Source organism: Lissotriton helveticus, chromosome 5_1 (assembly GCF_964261635.1).
Source record: "Lissotriton helveticus chromosome 5_1, aLisHel1.1, whole genome shotgun sequence".
NCBI lineage: Eukaryota > Metazoa > Chordata > Amphibia > Caudata > Salamandridae > Lissotriton > Lissotriton helveticus.
Genome location: NC_136065.1, coordinates 1,138,283,943 through 1,138,302,864, shown reverse-complemented (window position 1 = coordinate 1,138,302,864; position 18,922 = coordinate 1,138,283,943). Strand labels below are relative to the sequence as shown.

Here is an 18,922-nt window from a genome sequence, read left to right as displayed (position 1 = left end):
TCGCCATACAGGAGGCACTGTCAAACCATGTTTGTACTTACCTTTTAATTGTCGTGGCAGCAGTTCCGGCCTACGCGCGACTAGAGCGAGCTATTCAAACTGTGCGCGAGTCCAGCACCACTCAAGGCGAAGGTGGCAACGCTCGAGGAATGGCACACGCTCAATAACGCTGGAAGCACTTGCGGCTGCATGGATTCTTGAGGCTTGTGCGGAGGCAGCTGTTTCCTCATCACGTTTACGCACCTTCTATGCGGCCATATTGTGGGAAGTCAATATAGTTTGTCAGCGATAGGCAAGCTTTAGTCACGCCTGTCTGCTATGATTTATACAGCGACGGGCACGCTCCTCAAAGTGTTTAAATTAAATAGAATACTACGTACGCTTCAGTGATAGGCACACTTTACTCAAGAATCTCAACTAATAATTATACAGAGACAGGCACGCTTTTAGAAAGAACAAGCACGAGGAATGCGCTAAAAGGAGGCAGCACGGGGAGGGGTGAGAGGAGGGGGCAAGTGCTGGATAAACAAGCGCTCGCCATGACATAGACTTATCTCTTTTTCTGCCGTCCCACTTGGACGGCCTCGCCTGCTTTCCTTCAGAAGTAAAAGCTTTATTATCTTTATGGGGCCATGTGTTTGGCCCCATAAAGATAAGAAACCTTTTACTTCAGAAGGAAAGCAGGCCAGGCAGTCCAAGTGGGACGGCAGAAAAAGAGAAAAGTCTACGTCACAGAATGCTCTTTCCCAATGGCTGGCCAAAGTTTAGCATAAACGGTGACACCGGCCAATGGGAAAGAGGGGCGTGGCTTGAAGCCCGTTACTGAAACCCCCTCTAAATCATAAAATCTCGCCAGCGAGACTGCGCATGTGCACAGCCCACGTCAGCCGAGACCTCAAAAGAAATCAAAAGTCTATGAGGCGATTAGCTGCATCATTTTGTAGACAAACACCAAGCCTGCATGAGCCTTGGGGTGGAACTAGGTAGGTGAGTGAGGGTTCTTTTTAAACATACATGGGACTCTTTTTGCTTTGCTCACAGCAATCATTCGGATTCACTCTTTCGTTGTTGATCGAGCTACAAAACGATGTAACCATTAGTTTCTTTGTGTTTGCCGATCCGTGTTGGGTCCATAATTAAAAAGAAAAAAGTAGCACACACTTGGGGATGGGGGTGGAGGAGAAGGGGGGAGCACACCTAGGGTGTGGTAGGCAGAATTACAAAGGTCTGGGAAAGCAACAGTAGGGTGGGGCGGAGTAATACATAGGGAGTAGGTGGGCAGTAGCAAACAGATAGAGGATTAATGGTGTTGCAAATGAAAGCAAGCACAACTTGGAGCTGGGGGCAGAATCACTGAGCAAAAAGCAATACGGGATTAGAACTCAAGGGTGTCACAGTGGACGGTAGGCGAGAAGCACAAAGGCAGAAAGAGCAACATGAAAGAGCTTCAGAGGGGAAGAAGTATAAGGGAGCCAATTGGAAAACACATGCACTTTTGTAAAGTGCCTAAACAAAACCAAAGAGGTAGCAGCTGAAAATGGAGCAGTGCAAGGACACAAATAATGCATCCACTCTAAGGGAGGGACAAAAACAAGGAGAGGAAGGAAATCCCACACAGGCTAATGAATAAGAAGCAAGCAAATGTGTGACAATGAAGCTAAACAATGGTAAGCAATGGCTGGCTCTAAGCTCACTGAAAGCCAACAATATGTCTAGCAACTAGTAGGACAGACCCAACAATGGCCTGAACTAAGATTACATACTGCAATTCTGATCTTCCCAAATCTGGACAAACACCACCTTGCAGAACTGGGAAGCTGAAAAAGCTAGCTTCAATGATTGATCAAAGTTGACCCTCTTCCAAGAAACCCGAGATTTAATTGCATGATTTATTATATAGAGTAAAGAGTTGAGAGTTGCAGTAGCTGGTACAATGGTCAGATCTCAGCCTCATCAACTGCCATTGTCCGTGTCATTTAACTCAAATCTTCTTAAAAAGATAAATAACACACTGAGCCAGTTGCAAAACTCCCTGGTGATATTATTGTGTGTTGTATGTCTGTATAGTTTGTATCATAGCAGAATATTAACAGCCAGCAATTGGACAGCACCATGAAACTCACGTGCCCTTTAATAAGTAAATAAAACGCAAGTGGCAAGCCATTTTGCTCTATTTCTTTGGCAAAGCAAAGTGCTGTTCTGTAGGCAATATATGAACCTTGAATTCTGACGCAGTACAAGAATTGACCAAAAAAAAAGGAGAAAAAAACAGCACCTAAACACTGACACTGTGCTAAATAGGACTTCGCAGTAGATTAGCACAGGTGAAAGAATAAATCATATCACCAAGACAGTTTAGCTAATAGAGTACTTACTTTAAAAAGTAGTTACTATTAACAAAGGTTTATTTTTCACCAGAGTACTGGCTCTCCATTACCAGTATTAAACTGTTGAGCTTTCTCCATTTCTGAAGAAAAGGTAAGCAACCATAAAAAATGTAAAACTGAAATTCCACCCAGAGGTTCGAAATCACAATATCAGTCTTACCCATTTTTGTCTCTGGAATATATTTAACTGCCTACTAGATAACCGATCATTGATCTAACTGTAAGGACATATACTGTTTAATAAACTGCTTTCATGCTCCTTCCTAATATATCGGATCTCAGAACATAATTCGAATTGTATAAAACCAAAAGGATGTGTAGAAAATACTAACCTATGAAATTAAAGGAAGAAGAAAAATACCTATATGAGTACTCTAATGCAATGCAATTCGATGACAATTTGGAGTGGATCAAAGAATTAACATGGGCAAAAACAAATTGATAATGCAATCCGCACTAGGAACCGTAGTAGATGTAGGCAGTGCCTGGAGCAGATTAAATTAGGGAACTAGAGAAATGGGTACACTAAGTCTGCCACCCATGACTAATTAAATAGGAGAAGTACATATATCAGCAGCAGTGAACAGACATGCCATTTTCAGACTTTCTTCCTCGAAGAGATAGGCCTAGTAAGACCTACAGCCTAGACGATTGGCCACAGACATTCTATTTCACCAATCACTTTCTTTGGGAGGATGATTACTAAAGATTTTTATCACACGCGAGAAGGGTGTTAGACCAGAAGATTTGGTTAAGGAGGGAAAGGCCCCCTTACATTTCCGATTTTTAGGTTTCACTCAAGAATACTGTTAGGCTGTGCAATGGTCTCAGACCGGTAGTCAAGATGTTTGAAAGTAGAAGCCTTGCACCAGATGTCACGATTTTTTAAAATAGAAGCCTTGTACCAGGTGTGACTTTCTCTATTTGCTTTGCTTCACTTTGGCCTAGTTGTTAGAAATATATAACTACTAGATTGGCGGGTAAGATTGTGTTACTGTGTTCGGGCAAGAAGAATGGAATGTAACTAATGTAGTTACAGCAAACATCAACTTCCACAGAAATGGCTTCCCAATCATTGCCACTTACCGTCCTCGTCTGTAGATCTTGCAGCTAACATGTTTTGAGCAAGTTAGGAGACTTCAAATTGGGAATAACATGGTTAGTTTGCATTAGACTAAAGCAAAGCCTGGCATTTTAGTTTTGAATCACTTTTAATTTTCCAGTTTCTATTCTTAAAACTCCCAAACAGATATTATTACACAAAAAGAAATTACCCAGTACTCTAATGACGTCTACAAAGATGCTGCTTTAAGAAAGAGAAAGCCTTTAACCAAGAATTATCAGTTGGAGGGTTATGTCTGTGGCATTTATCGGAGAGGTTACACTCTATCAGGTACCTAGATTTCTTCTTTGCCAATATCCTCTCCCAGTCCTTAAGGTAATTTGACAAAATCAGGTTAGCAATCAAAATGCCATCTAGAACACATTTTAATTATTTCATCTCCAAGACAAACTAATTGTGCTTACATTCAGATCCTTTGCCTGACTTCTTTATTACCCACTATTCACCCATATTCAACATTTACACGTTTCAAATCAACTAAGGTTCTGCCTTTTAAAATTAAAAAACAAACAACAACATGGGCCCCAAGTCACAAAGGTGAACTTAGACCTAAAGTCTAACTTTAGGCCTGAAGTCTAACTTTAGACTTCACGTTCTGAGCTCCCCTTTTTCTTCAGAACATTTAAACAAGTCTTTAACTATCACATACTCACTATCCTCTAGCAAGCTATTTATCCCCCTCCAGTTTGGTCTCTGTACACCTCACTCACTGCTCACAATTGCCTTTCTTCTATCTTCATAGTCTACATCTTTCTGACACATTTAAAAGTGCAGACCATATCTCTCTACAATCCTCCCTCAATTCACTTGGAATTGCAGGCCTGCAACAGAGATGGGTCGCTGTATACCCTTCTGGCCTGAGTGTGACTAAGACATCAGCACTCACTACACTCCCTGTGGGCATCCCTTAGGGATCTATGCTACACTCTCACCAATTCACATTCTACACCACCACATTATCACCTTGAACTTTACACTGATCACATCAAAGTCTTGTTCCTATTTCTTACTTTTTCACCAGCTTTGAGTCCAATGCATCTAACCACCTCACTGCCATCTGGAACTGCCAAAATCCTCTACAACAGAGGCACTATATGCTCTCTTCATTGGTACCCATTGCTCTCTAAAATTCAATCTGCCCCCGTGCCTCAAGTATATATCCTGTTCGAGAAACCACAGACTTCTCTTCGATCTATCCATGCTTATGGAATCCTTCACCATCAAGACAATAACTGCAGCATGTTACCAACTACTGCACATACCATCATCCATTTCAACACTGCCAAGACACTCATTAACTTACTAGTACTCAGCAGAATGTTCTTTTGCAAAGATTCCTTTGCCTAACTCTACAAGGTTTTAAGCTTTGACACCAAAACTGTATACAACCTATCCAGGCATACACTCATGTCTTGATAGTGCCACAAAACCGGTTGTAGCTCCTCAAAAATTGGCCATGTACAAGCTACTGACAATTGTATTGAAACCGAAGACATGCTGTCTATTGCAAATAGTTACAAGTGATTTCGGCATACTCCCCATTCTAAATATGTAAATATAGATGCATATAGCTAATTTCTGACTGTTCTATTGCCCACAGATAATACTAATTGTGTGCTTGTCTGCCTCTATGATATCAATACAAACGGCATAATGAATCCACACTACTCTATCTGCAATGCTCTGTGTACCGCTATCATTGCTCTATAAAGCTTTTTAGAGAAATAAAAATAAATGGAAAGCAGAAATACTTCCAACAGTGTCTGCTTGAAGATGTGTCCATGATGTGCTTATCTTCAGCTAGAGATGGATTTGCATGTTATCAGAACACACTTGAGATTGGAATTACTGTACTGCTCACCTCGAGCAGATACCAGTGTAACATTTTTAAGTATTCATGTACAAGAGCTGGGACAATTAGGCAAAAGGAGACACTGTTGCACTCAGGATAAACCAGAATCCATCACCAGCATCCCTTATGATAAACAGGACGGTATTCCATCTCTAAAAACAGAGTGAAGCCATTCACTGATTTCTACTCCCTCCTTGTACCCAGACTGTTCAGACACAGCCTATGCTGTATGCAGAGCTTTCAGAGGAGTTAAGGCTAGATACTACATCTGCAATTTCCTATCACTCATATTCATCAAGCATCCCACTTTATCTCCTCCCTAAACCAGTCTCCCAACGTCCTTAGCCGCACACCAATAAAAGACGCCCTTCAACATCATCAAAAGCCTAGGTTGACTAACATCAGACCTGATGGTGAAACGGACTGTAAGATCAAATATATTTTGACATGAACAACTGCATTTGCGACAACAAGACACCAATTCAAAATGTAGGGTTCTAACTAACACATATAAAATGCCAAGACGTCAAAAGAAGTGCCATTAAAGAGACAACAGACAGCAATACAAAAACAAAGTAATGGCAGACAGTGTGCCACGCAAAGCCATAAACAATGTAAATGCTAACTAAAGCATACTCCTGACTTCAATGAGAATGAGGCACAGATTCAGAAAGAAAACAAGTTACTTACCTGTAACTGTGGTTCCCCAGTATTGGTAACTTTCATAGATTCCCATGCTTTTGTATCATTCCCTGTCATCGGAATGGGAGTCTCGGTAACCAAAAATAACATAGCAGTAGGTACAAAAGAGAAAGAAAAGGCCTAGGCCTCAATCCCTTTTGTAGCAACACCAAGCCTTGAAAGAAAAGGCCTAGGCCTCAATCCCTTTTGTAGCAACACCAAGCCTTGACAGGCAGATAACAGTCAGGAGTCTGTGGAAGAATGAGTACAGTGAGATATACAAGAGCTGGAAGTAATGGCAGGGGCCGACAGCAATTGCGGCTGTGTGCTCTGCACTGTCTTATCCAAGTATTTGACTATTCGCGGGCTGAACTCTTGCAGGTGCTTTGTACCAAGGCATAGCTCTGCTCCCATTTACAGACAAAAATGAAGGCTTTGGTACCCTTTCCTTGGTTGCTCACATTACGGTTTGGGGAAGACTTGACCTGGCAGTTCGGGATGGACTGTTTCCATGAGAGCAGAAGTTAAACTGATTTACATATGGCTGGGTCCAAACTGAAGTGGCATGGTGTGCAAAATAACAATGGACTGGAATGCCGCTTGAGTAATTACCGGTGACTGAGATGGCTGAAAACAAGTTACTTACCTGTAACTTTGGTTCCCAGTATTAGTAACTTTCATAGATTCCCATGCTTTTGTATCATTTCCCGTCGTCGGAATGGGAGTCTCGGTAACAAAATAACATAGCAGTAGGTACAAAAGACAAAGAAAAAGGCCTAGGCCTCATTCCCTTTTGTAGCATAACCGCCCCTTTTTGTAAAAGAGACCAAACTAATCATCAGCCAATCAGAAGAGCCTCACCCCTCAGAACCCTCCTGAAGGAACCTCAGAGCCTCAGATTTTCGCAGCCGTTGTGTAACAGTATACATATCTGCTGGAGTCTGAGCTTTCCTTGGGAAGGAGGGTGGGAGCATGGGAATCTATGAAAGTTACCAGTAAGTAACTTGTTTTCTTGCCCCAGTATTGGAACTTTCATAGATTCCCATGCTTTTGTATCAGAGTAGCAAGCAGTAAGCAATACAGCACATTTTGTGGCATAAACATACATTGCAAAAGCCATCAGTATTCCAAAGATACAAAATGTGCAGAAAAAGAGGGAGGAATAGAAAGGAAAGCTCACCAATCAGTGGAAGAGGTTCCTCAGGGCTGCTTGGCCCACCACCGTGTCCTCTTGCGTCAAGGATTCCAAGCAGTAATGCTTTGTAAAGGTGTGCACGCTGCTCCATGTTGCAGCCCTGCAAATGTCTCTGATGTGTACTCCTGCGAAGAGAGCTGACGAAGAAGCAACAGATCTTGTGGAATGTGCTCTAATTCTGCTGGTCAGCGGCTTACCCGCTGTTGAGCGGCAATAGAGAATGGCACTAGAAATCCATCTCGCAATACTTTGTTTTGAAAGAGGGAGGCCCTTGCGAGGACCACCAAAAGCAATGAAAAGTTGCGAGCATTTACGAAAATTCCTTGGTGCGATCCAAATAAAATTTCAAGCACCTTTGCACGTCCAGAGAATGCAGTGACCTTTCTGCTGGTTTGGAAGGGTGAGGAAAGAAAGATTTAAGAATTACTAGTTCATTCAGGTGAAGGTCTGAAGGTACCTTAGGTATGAACCTTGGATTAGTTCGTAAGATTACAGTATTCCTCTTGAATGGGAGAAGCGGCTCCTGAATCGTGAGAGCCTGTAGCTCCCCAATGAGTCTTGCAGAAGTGAGGGCAAAAAGGAGAGCCAATTTCCATTAAAGTAATTTCATATCCGTCCGATGTATAGGTTCAAAAGGGTTCTTCATGAGTTGCTTGAGAACCAAGTTCAGTTGCCAAGTAGTAGGCGGAGGCCTCACCGGGGGATAAACTCAACAATCCCTTGAGAAATTGTTGAACTATTCTTGAAGACCAGAGAGAAGGTCTAGATGCTGAACGTCTGTATCTAGAAATTGCCGGTAAATGAACCTTTATGGATGAATGCGCCAGTCCTGTTTTAGCTAAGTTAAGGCAGAAGAAGTTGATGAGGTCGAGAAGAGAAAGGATCAACGCCTTCTTTCCTGCACCAAATGCAAAATCTTTTCCATTTCAAACGGTACGTTCTATTTGTAGAAGGAGCTCTAGCCTAGGAGAGAACCTGTCTTTTCTCATTCGAGATGGGAAGGTTCATGAATTCTCGCTGCTCAGGAGCCTTGCTGTCAGGTGCAATGAAGCTGGATCCGGATGCCAAATCTGCCCCTCGGACATTGTGAGAAGGTCCGGAATGGCTCGCAAGGGAAGAGGAGGGACCAGCGACAACAGATGTAGTTCTGTGAACCAGAACTGATTCGGCCAAGCCGGAGCTATCAAGATCATCATGCATGGCTCCACATTGATCTTCCTGATAAGTCTCGGTATCATTGGAATGGGGGGAAAGGCGTTAACAAATGTCCCTGACCAGGCTATCGAAAGCGCATTCCCCAATGATCCTCGATGATGAAGCCTGCTTGCATAAGACCGGCATTTCTTGTTGGTCGGAGTGGCAAATAGATCTATTGAGGGCTGATGATTAGTTTGGTCTCTTTTAAAAAAAGAGGCGGATATGCTACAAAAGGGAATGAGGCCTAGGCCTTTTCTTTCTCTTTTGTACCTACTGCTATGTTATTTTTGGTTACCTAGACTCCCATTCCAACGACGGGGAATGATATAAAAGCATGGGAATCTATGAAAGCTCCAATACTGGGGCAAACAGCTTATCCAACACAGCCTGCCTTTTATATTTTAGATTTCAATGAAACGAGTATCATAGTAGATTGGGAAATAATAAAAAAACACAGGTGCTGCTGGGGGGGGGGGGGGGGGGGAGGGGTGGAGAGCACGCGGTTCAATCGCTACATTGAAAATTCTCATGCTTCTATTACTCAAAACACAAGTGAAGAACACCATTGCTCAGCTTGCAACAAAACCAGCAAAGCCCAACAAGAAGCCTTCAGAGATCTTCACACCTCCTCCAGCCAATCAGAAACACCTCACACACAACATACGTTCAAAAAAACTTAGACTGACCCAGAACAGCGGCCCCCGAACACATGTATCTAAGTCACCAGCACATTGCTGTAAATGTTATTTGTTCCAGATGTAGATAGAATTCTAGGTTCCAGTGGGATAGACAACAGAGCTGTGCATTTAGAACCCAACAGGCATCATAGTGTGGTACCACAGTACTACTGCAGGTTGTAGCTTTGCTTTCTCAGCTAAGAGGCCGGAACACCAAGCCTTGACAGGCAGATAACAGTCAGGAGTCTGTGGAAGAATGAGTACAGTGAGATATACAAGAGCTGGAAGTAAAGGCAGGGGCCGACAGCAATTGCGGCTGTGTGCTCTGCACTGTCCTATCCAAGTATTTGACTATTCGCTGGCTGAGCTCTTGCAGGTGCTTTGTACCAAGGCATAGCTCTGCTCCCATTTACAGACAAAAATGAAGGCTTTGGTACCCTTTCTTTGGTTGCTCACATTCCGGTTTGGGGAAGACTTGACCTGGCAGTTCAGATGGACTGTTCCCATGAGAGCAGAAGTTAGACTGATTTACATATGGCTGGGTCCAAACTGAAGTGGCATGGTGTGCAAAATAACAATGGACTGGAATGCAGCTTGAGTAATTACCGGTGACTGAGATGGCTGAAAACAAGTTACTTACCTGTAACTTTGGTTCCCAGTATTGGTAACTTTCATAGATTCCCATGCTTTTGTATCATTCCCCGTTGTCGGAATGGGAGTCTCGGTAACAAAATAACATAGCAGTAGGTACAAAAGACAAAGAAAAAGGCCTAGGCCTCATTCCCTTTTGTAGCATATCCGACTCTTTTTGTAAAATAGACCAAACTAATCATCAGCCAATCAGAAGAGCCTCACCCCATAGAACCCTCCTGAAGGATCCTCAGAGCCTCAGATTTTCATAGCCGTTGTGTAACAGTCATCATATCTGCTGAAGGCTGAGCTTTCCTCGGGGAGGTGGGTGGGCGGATAGGAATCTATGAAAGTTACCAATACTAGGGAACCAAAGTTACAGGTAAGTAACTTGTTTTCTTGCGCCAGTATTGGAACTTTCATAGATTCCCATGCTTTTGTATCAGAGTAGCAAGCAGTCAGCAATAACAAAACACATTTTGTGGCATAAATATACATTGCAATAGCCATCAATACATGAAGATACAAAATGTGCAGAATAAAGGAAGGTGGGATAGGAAGGAAAGCTCAATTAGAGGAAGAGGTTCCTCAGGACAGCCTGGCCCACGGCCGTGTCCTCCTGTTCAAGGATTCCAAGCAGTAATGCTTTGTAAAGGTGTGCACGCTGCTCCAAGTTGCAGCTCTGCAAATGTCTTTGATGTGCACTCCCGCGAAGAGAGCTGTTGAAGAAGCCACTGATCTTGTGGAATGCGCTCTAACTCTGCTGGTCAGTGGCTTACCGGCTGCAGTATGGCAATGTAGAATGGCACTTGTAATCCACCTCGCAATACCCTGTTTTGATAGGGGGAGGCCTTTGCAAAGACCACAAAAAGCAATGAACAATTGGGAGGATTTACGGAATCCCTTGGTGCGATCTAAATAAAATTTTAAGCACCGTTGTACATCTATAGAATGCAGTGACCTCTCCGCTGGTGTAAGTAGGGTGAGGAAAGAAAGCTTTAATAATAACCAGCTCATTTAATTGGAAGTCCAAGGGCACCTTGGGTATGAACTTTGGGTTCGTTCTCAAGATTACTGTATTCCTTTTGAATTGGAGAAATGGCTCTTGGATTGTGAGAGTCTGCAACTCCCCAATGCGTCTTGCTGATGTGATGGCAAGAAGGAGAGCCAATTTCCATGAAAGAAATTTCATGTCTGATCGATGTATTGGTTCAAATGGGCCCTTCATGAGCTGTGTAAGGACCAAATTCAATTGCCAAGTTGCAGGCGGAGGCCTCACCGGGGGATAGACACGGAACAATCCTTTAATTAAGAAACTGTTTAACTATCCTGGAAGACCAAAGAGAAGGTCCAGACTCAGAATGTCTGTACCTAGAAATCGCTGCCAAATGAACTTTTATGGATGAATGGGCCAGCCCCGTCTTAGCCAATGACAAAAGATAAGGTAGAAGTTGATGAGGTTCTGAAGAAAAAGGGTCAACACCCTCTTTTCTGCACCAAATGCAAAATCTCTTCCATTTGAGACGGTAAGTCTTGTTCGTGGAAGGGGCTCTAGCCTGGGAGAGAACTTCTTTTATTTCTTTAGAGATGGAAAGATTCATAAATTCTCGCTGTTCAGGAGTCATGCTGTCATGTGCAATGACTCTGGATCCGGATGCCAAATTTGCCCCTCGGACATTGTGAGAAGGTCTGGAATGGTTCGCAAGGGAAGAGGAGGAGCCAGCGACAACAGATGGAGTTCCGTGAACCAGAACTGTCTCGGCCAAGCAGGGGCTATCAAGATCATCTTGCATGGTTCTACCTTGATCTTCCTGATAAGCCTCGGGATCAGTGGAATGGGGGAAAGACGTAGACAAATGTCCTTGATCAGGCTATCGAAAGTGCATTCCCTAATGATCCTCGGTGGTGAAGCCTGCTTGCATAAGACCGGCATTTCTTGTTGGTTGGTGTGGCAAATAGATCTATTGCAGGTTTGCCACACTGTTGAAAGACCTCGTCCAGAACCCGCTGGTTCAGTTCCCACTCGTGACTGATCGAGGATAATCTGCTTAGTCTGTCGGCATTCTCATTTAAAATCCCTGGCAGGTGTTCTGCCTGTAGTGACATCCCGTCAAGGATCGCCCATTCCCAGATTTCTAGAGCTTCCTGAGACAACGGGAGAGACCTGGTTCCCCCTTCTTTGTTTACGTAATGCATGGCCGTGGTGTTGTCCGTCCGGATGAGAACCTTTGAACCTCTTATGCGAGGGAGAAAAGCTTGAAGAGCCAGTTTGATTGCTCTGAGCTCCAAGAGATTGACGTGGAGCCGACGGTTCTGAGGAGACCAATGTCCACTGACATGCAGGTCCTCCAGTACTGCTCCCCAACCATCCAACGACGCATCTGTCGTCACCACCTGAGGAGACGGATCGCTTACGAAGGATAGACCTTGGGACAAGTTTTCCTGCTTTGTCCACCACAAGGCCGCTTTTTTCATTGCCGAGGTGATGGTCACCCTGTCATCGAACGAACCGTGAATCTGTTTCCATTGGATGCCCAGTTGCTCCTGAAGAGAACGCATCCTTAATCTGCAGTGTGGAATTAGAGGAATGCATGAAGAAATTACCCCCAGAAGAGATTTGTAGCGACGTACTGAAAGACACCTTCTTTGTAAGTCTAGCGTCATGGTCTGCCTCTCCAAGGTTGGGAAAGCTTTCTTGAGATTCGATTTCAAGATGGCCCCCAGGAAGCGTGCTCTCCTGGACGGGACTAGAGATGACTTCTCTTTGTTTAAAGTGAGACCTAGGTTCAGAAACAGGTTTGTACATGCGTCGACCGCTTGCCTCACTGCCTCCCTGGACGGAGCCTTCAGCAACCAATCGTCCAGGTAAGGGAAGACCTGAAAGTGATTCCTCCGTAGAAACGCTGCTACTGGTGTCAGCACCTTTGTGAAGATTCTCGGGGCTGAGTGAAGACCAAAGGGTAAAACCCTGAATTGAAAGTCGCTCTTGGCTACTGTAAATCATAGAAACCTTCTGTGTGCTGGGTGAATCGGCACAAGAAAGTACGGATTGATGAGAATTAGAATGTCTTGAAGAGTTACCATCCGGAAAGACAAGGAGATGAGATAGGTGTTGAGCTCCCTGAGATCTAAAATGGGGCGCCATTTCTCTAGCGTCTTCTTTACCAGGAAGAACCTGGAACAGAATCCATCTCCTCTTTGGGCGGAGGGGACCAGCTCTATAGCACCCTTCAGGAGCATTTGATGAACCTCGAGCCGCAGAAGACGCAGATGTTTTGATGGAACGGCAGCAGGGGGCTTGGATGGTGGGATTTGCGTGAATTCCAAAGTTAGGCCCTTTCAAATGATGTTTAGCACCCATCGGTCTGATGTTATCTTGGACCAATTCTGAAGGTATTGTAACACCCTGCCTCCTACTGATGATCTTGCAGAGGTGGGTACAGTAGGAAGAGCCAGGAGGCCGCTATTGTCTCTTGGACGTATCACGTCCTTGGCGAGCCTGCTTCCCTCTGTTATTAGGTCTTGAGAAATTCGAAGACTGGCCTTGCCTTTGCTGCTAAGGATGGCGGTACTCTTGCGAACCTGAGCCATATGATGAGTACCTTTGCTGCTGATAAGAGCCTCTGTAGGTGGTGCTTTTGCCTCTGGAACCTCTAAAAGGAGCTTTACGGTATTGAAGCGTACCCAGAGACTTAGCCGTCTCAGTATCCTTTTTAATATCTTGGAGAGTGTCATCTATCAATTTTCCAAATAATGTCTCTCCATCAAAAGGGAGATCCAGGATGTTATTCTGGATTTCGGGTCTAAACCAAGTCGCCTTAAGCCATCCCTGGCGACAAGGGACTGCATCCTCAGCCAAAGAACGAAAAGCCATCGTGGCAATGTCCATGGCACAGTTTATGACTTCCATTGATGTTGCCTCCCCTTCCTGCAAAACCTTTTTAGCTTCTGTCTTTGACTCTGGAGGAAGTTGATCCAAGTATGGCGAAACATCACACCATAGTTGGCGATCGTATCTGCCCAATGTCGCCAAGGCATTTGCTGCCCGCACTAGAAGACTCGCCATTGAAGAGAACCTCTTCCCGGCGTTGTCTAACCTCCTGCCCTCTTTATCTGGAGGAGTTGTCAAAGGAGCTGAGGGGTTGCGTGACTTCCTTTGTGCCGCTTGTCCGGTCTTGGGTGTCCCGTCAAAGGCGCCGGACCATCCTCAGGCGCTTTGTATTTTATGTCGAGGCGCAGTAGTACAGGGACCACCGTCGCTGGATTCTTCATTGCCTTAAGGCCTTCATCCAAAAGATGCTGGACAATAGGGATAGATCTTGTTGTCTTCTTATAAGGTTCTTTAAAATCATATAAGAAACATTTGGTGGCAACAGAAGGCATTGATAGTTTGAATCTGCCAGCCGCTCTCTCCATTAGCTTATGAAACCCCCCTATATCCGCTGGCGGGGAGTCCACCAGATCCGGACATGGAGATGCTGGGTCTGGGATGACATTCATCCCATTCTGTACCTTGATCTGTCCTGTCATCAAAATGTTGATCCTCATCTGAGGAATCATCATGGGTGTCCAATGGTATTGAAGGCTCCTGTGTAACCGGTATCTGTGGCTGAGATGACACTTGGGCCGGCGATTCTGGAGCAGCCATTACTGGAGCCGCAGGGACAGGCATGGCTTGCGCAATTGGAACAGCAGCAGGTTGTGAACATCTAGACTTGGAATCCTGCAGCATGTTGTGAAGGTCCTGCAAGAGAGATGATGGTACAGACACCGTGTCTTGTCTCGAGTACTGTTGTGGCTGGGCAGAATGAAGATGATAACCACATTCCTGGTTGTACTCTCTGTCAGAATCTGTTTCTTGGCATTTAACCAGAAGCTGGGATGGACTGTTTGCATAGCCATATGAGTCCTGATAGTCATCCTCTGATTCATCCTCATCCCCCTCTAAAAGTAGAGCTGGAGGCAAGGGGGTAACTCTCCTACGAGATGTCATGTCCGGTGTAATCCTGGTTATAGTAAATCGTAATTCTTTTCTCCGACGATAAAATAGTCGACGATCCTGTCGACACTGGTGCTGATAATACTGCCGTAGTCGGCTTCGTCGACGAAATAGGCGTCGTCGACGAAAGAACACTCGACGACAAGATGGGCGTCGTCGATCGCCGACGCTCCTGCCGCCGTCGTCGTCAATGTTGTCGTCGAAGCCCTCGATGACCACCGTCGACGAACATTTCGTCGTCGCTGTCGTCGTCATCTTTGTCGTCATTTTCATCGACGGCAGTAATAGCGTCGACGACGAAGAATTCGACGACACCGGCGACGAAAATGACGACGACGAAGATGTCGACGACGAAGTGTCCCGTCGACGTCGATTGTCCCATGGACGAGCCCATCAACGGAACCATTTTAAGCTTAGACTTCAATTCATTCGTCGACGGAGCCTTCGGCGACGACGCCTTCATGGTCGACGACGTGGAACTTCTGTCAGACTTTCCTGAAGACTGAGAAGAGGGTTTTTTGAAGGCTGGATCAGTCTTTGTACCCGAAGAAGGCGTAGATGGTCCTACCCTCTCCTTTTCACCATGGTGAGGAGATTCGACTGGACCTTGGCTCTCAGACTCTCTGGGGGTCTTTTTTGAGGTCTTAGAAGGATGCTCCACAGAAGGAGAAGGGGAACCCCTACCCCTTTTGACTGACCTTCTAGTCGATGACGCTGATGAAGAGTCCTCACTGTCACTGGAGACTGTGTCTTTTCTTGACTTCAACTACTGGAGCCATGTAAGAAGCCTACCCTCACGATCCCGGAGGGTCTTGGTTGAAAAGGTACGACAGATCTTGCAGTCCGCAGCCTTATGATCAGGATAGAGGCAGTAGATGCAATCTTTATGCTTATCCTCAACAAATAATCTTTTCATGCCACAGGTGGAACATGGCTTGAAAAGGGCCTTCTTTTCCTTATCAGACATCCTGGAAGGGACAGCTAACAATTTTGAAGAGAAATCCTGAAGAAAAACTTCTGAAAGAGTATAGATTGAGCAAAGCTCAAAGGAGACTCCCTAAGCGCAACGTGCGGTAGAAAATCTGAGGCTCTGAGGTTCCTTCAGGAGGATTATATGGGGTGAGACTCTTCTGATTGGCTGATGCCTAGTTTTGTCTCTTTAACAAAAAGAGGCGGATATGCTACAAAAGGGAATGAGGCCTAGGCCTTTATCTTTCTCTTTTGTACCTACTGCTATGTTATTTTGTTACCGAGACTCCCATTCCGACGACGGGGAATGATACAAAAGCATGGGAATCTATGAAAGTTCCAATACTGGGGCAATGATGCATTCCACTGATCACTTTTTTGTATACCTCTTTCATAGCAATTCTTGCACTCATGCTTTTGGTAACATACAAAAGTGGCAAAAACATTAGTTTTAGGGCTGGAAAGCAAAGTCTTAATATCTTCCTCCCTGTAGTCCCCAATCCCCAATCCTCTTTTAGCACAACACTGCTCATGACACCCAAGTGGAGGAGCCAATGCTAATCCCTAAAGGCAGTTACAACTTACCGTGCATGTACACAATCCACAGTTCCTTTGTAACGATCAATATAATCTCTGCTCAAAATTCCATCTCCAACAGCCCTAGCAATGAACTGGCCCACAAACTGTTGAGAAAGAAAGACAAAAAAAATCAATACTTCAATATAGTTTATTTTAATGACAAAGAAATGCATTGGATGTAACCAAATGGTGAGTGTAAAAGTAACACATAAAAGTATCCCATTAGCCATTTTAACTATTAAGAAAATGTTTTAAAGGTCAAAGGATTAATCTAGAGATTGGCATGAAGCTGACTTAATGTTAAGTCAATAAACAGACCATCCAATTAGAAAGTAATCTCTCACACACACAATACAGATATTTGACAAGAAATCTTTAGTAACTCAATGCAATATTTACAGATAAATATCTACCCTTTAACCATCTAGTACAGCTAGTGATGTTCTGTCAGCTATTTTTAGTGTGTGCCTTCAAACAAGACTTGCAAATTTCTCCTTGACCATCAAGTCTTCCCTATCCTTTTTCTTTATTTGTTAACTAGCTTACCTGTCGCACGTTGCTGCGATCTCCGAACAAAGGAAATTCAAGGAAGCTCGTTATGATAACATTCAATTTACATTGTGTCATTTTTATTGAAACTTATTCATTTTAATATGGAAAACATTTCAAAGTGTCGTTTTAATTCTATTTATTTATTTGAGTGCTTGTGGATACACGATTTTTTGTTTGCCCGTCTGGTGCGTACATCAGTATTCGAAAGATTATGAGGGCCCTGGGGGGCCGATATTTAAAAAAAATGTTATGCCAGAAACCTTCGTGGGAGTGTACTCAACAACTTCCCAAAGTTTCCTGGCGATAGGATGAATGCTGTTTTAATTCTATTTATTTATTCGAGTGCTTGTGGCAACACGATTTTTTGTTTTTCCGTCTTGCGCGTACAACAGTATTTGAAAGATTATAAGGGCCCTGGGGGGGCCGATATTTAAAAAAATGTTATGCCAGAAACCTTTGCAGGAATGTACTCAACAACTTCCCACAGTTTCCTGGCGATCGGATGAATGCTGTTTTAATTCTATTTATTTATTCGAGTACTTGTGGATACACGATTTCTTGTTTGTCCGTCTGGTGCGTACATCAGTATTCGAAAGATTATGAGGGCCCTGGGGGTCGATATTTAAAAAAATGTCATGCCAGAAACCTTTGCGGGAGTGTACTCAACAACTTCCCACAGTTTCCTGGCGATCGGATGAATGCTGTTTTAATTCTATTTCTTTATTCGAGTACTTGTGGATACACAATTTTTTGTTTTTCCGTCTTGCGCTTACATCAGTATTCGAAAGATTATGAGGGCCCTGGGGGGCCGATATTTAAAAAAATGTTATGCCAGAAACCTTCGTGGGAGTGTACTCAACAACTTCCCAAAGTTTCCTGGCGATAGGATGAATGCTGTTTTAATTCTATTTATTTATTCGAGTGCTTGTGGCTACACGATTTGTTTGTTTTTCCGTCTTGCGCGTACATCAGTATTTGAAAGATTATAAGGGCCCTGGGGGGGGCCGATATTTTAAAAAATGTTATGCCAGAAACCTTTGCGGGAGTGTACTCAACAACTTCCCAAAGTTTCATGCCGATCGGATGAATGGTATTTTAATGCATAAAGGACAAACAGACCGACAGACAGACATACATTCGTTTTTATATATATAGATAAACGACAACTTGGCCAAAGTAACAAACCTTGGGTGCTGTGGGCGTATCCAAGACCAATTCTGGAAGCTCCTGAAGTAGCTTGTCAAAAGAGGTTTCTACATCCTGTGGGCTCAGTACTGTCCCACAAAGGTCTGATAGAAGCTTTGAGGTCATCTCCCTGTGGCTCGCCTTCCCTTCTAGTGCCAAAGAAACTGCCAACATTGGTAAACCACACTTCATTTCTCCAATATTTAAATCTCTCAGCATCTCCTTTAACAGACAAAACAAAGGACAGTCACAAAGTGGAATAAAAAAAGAAGTATGCATAATTTGTTGGTTAATTTGCAAAATGGAAAAGATACTTCTCTGTAGTCCTTGTTCTCCAGAACAATCACTCTGTCTTTGCAACTAATAGCATATCTAGGCAACATTCATATCTCTTGGCTTTAATTTGACAGAAAACCCATCTGTATTCACTTCTTTTAAAGAGGGAGGAATAAAAAGGGAACTGTTAAAGGCTGCAAAGTGAAAACTGAGACTAACTATTATGTTTAAGAACTGTAGAAGTTGCTAGCATTATTAAGCAATGCAGGGTTGTACAGTTTTTGTTTCTGTGGCCACGGAGGAAGATCCCAGAACACAGAAGCCTTCAAGATACAGGACTACAAACTCTTGTGAGTGTCTTTTCCTTTGCCTCTGATATCCCTTGAAGTTTGTGCGAGAAGTTGGCCTGGTATATGATGTTCACTATTCTAGTGAACACCTTGCACCAGTCCAAACAACCCTTATGGTGATGGTTGTAAGTCAACCTTATAGACCAGCTATCCTAGTGGTAGTGTGGACAGAACAGTCTTAGGCTAAAAGACTCTTGAGGGCGTGTAAAGCCAGCTGTTTTACCATATGTAACCCCTTGAATACCAAATGAAAGGACACCACACAGGATA

General features: G+C 43.8%; 1 protein-coding gene across 3 annotated transcripts in view; it reads right to left on the bottom strand.

Moving 5' to 3' along the window:
• Positions 1-18,922, bottom strand: part of PDCD4 (programmed cell death 4) — a 575,316-nt gene that overhangs the window by 185,580 nt on the left and 370,814 nt on the right. For all 3 annotated transcript variants that reach the window (XM_078643769.1, XM_078643768.1, XM_078643767.1), the window contains exons 6-7: positions 18,027-18,248; positions 16,296-16,393 (exon numbers count right to left, since the gene is read on the bottom strand). In XM_078643769.1, the coding sequence (XP_078499895.1) occupies positions 16,296-16,393; positions 18,027-18,248 (320 nt within the window). The remainder of the gene's footprint in view (positions 1-16,295; positions 16,394-18,026; positions 18,249-18,922) is intronic.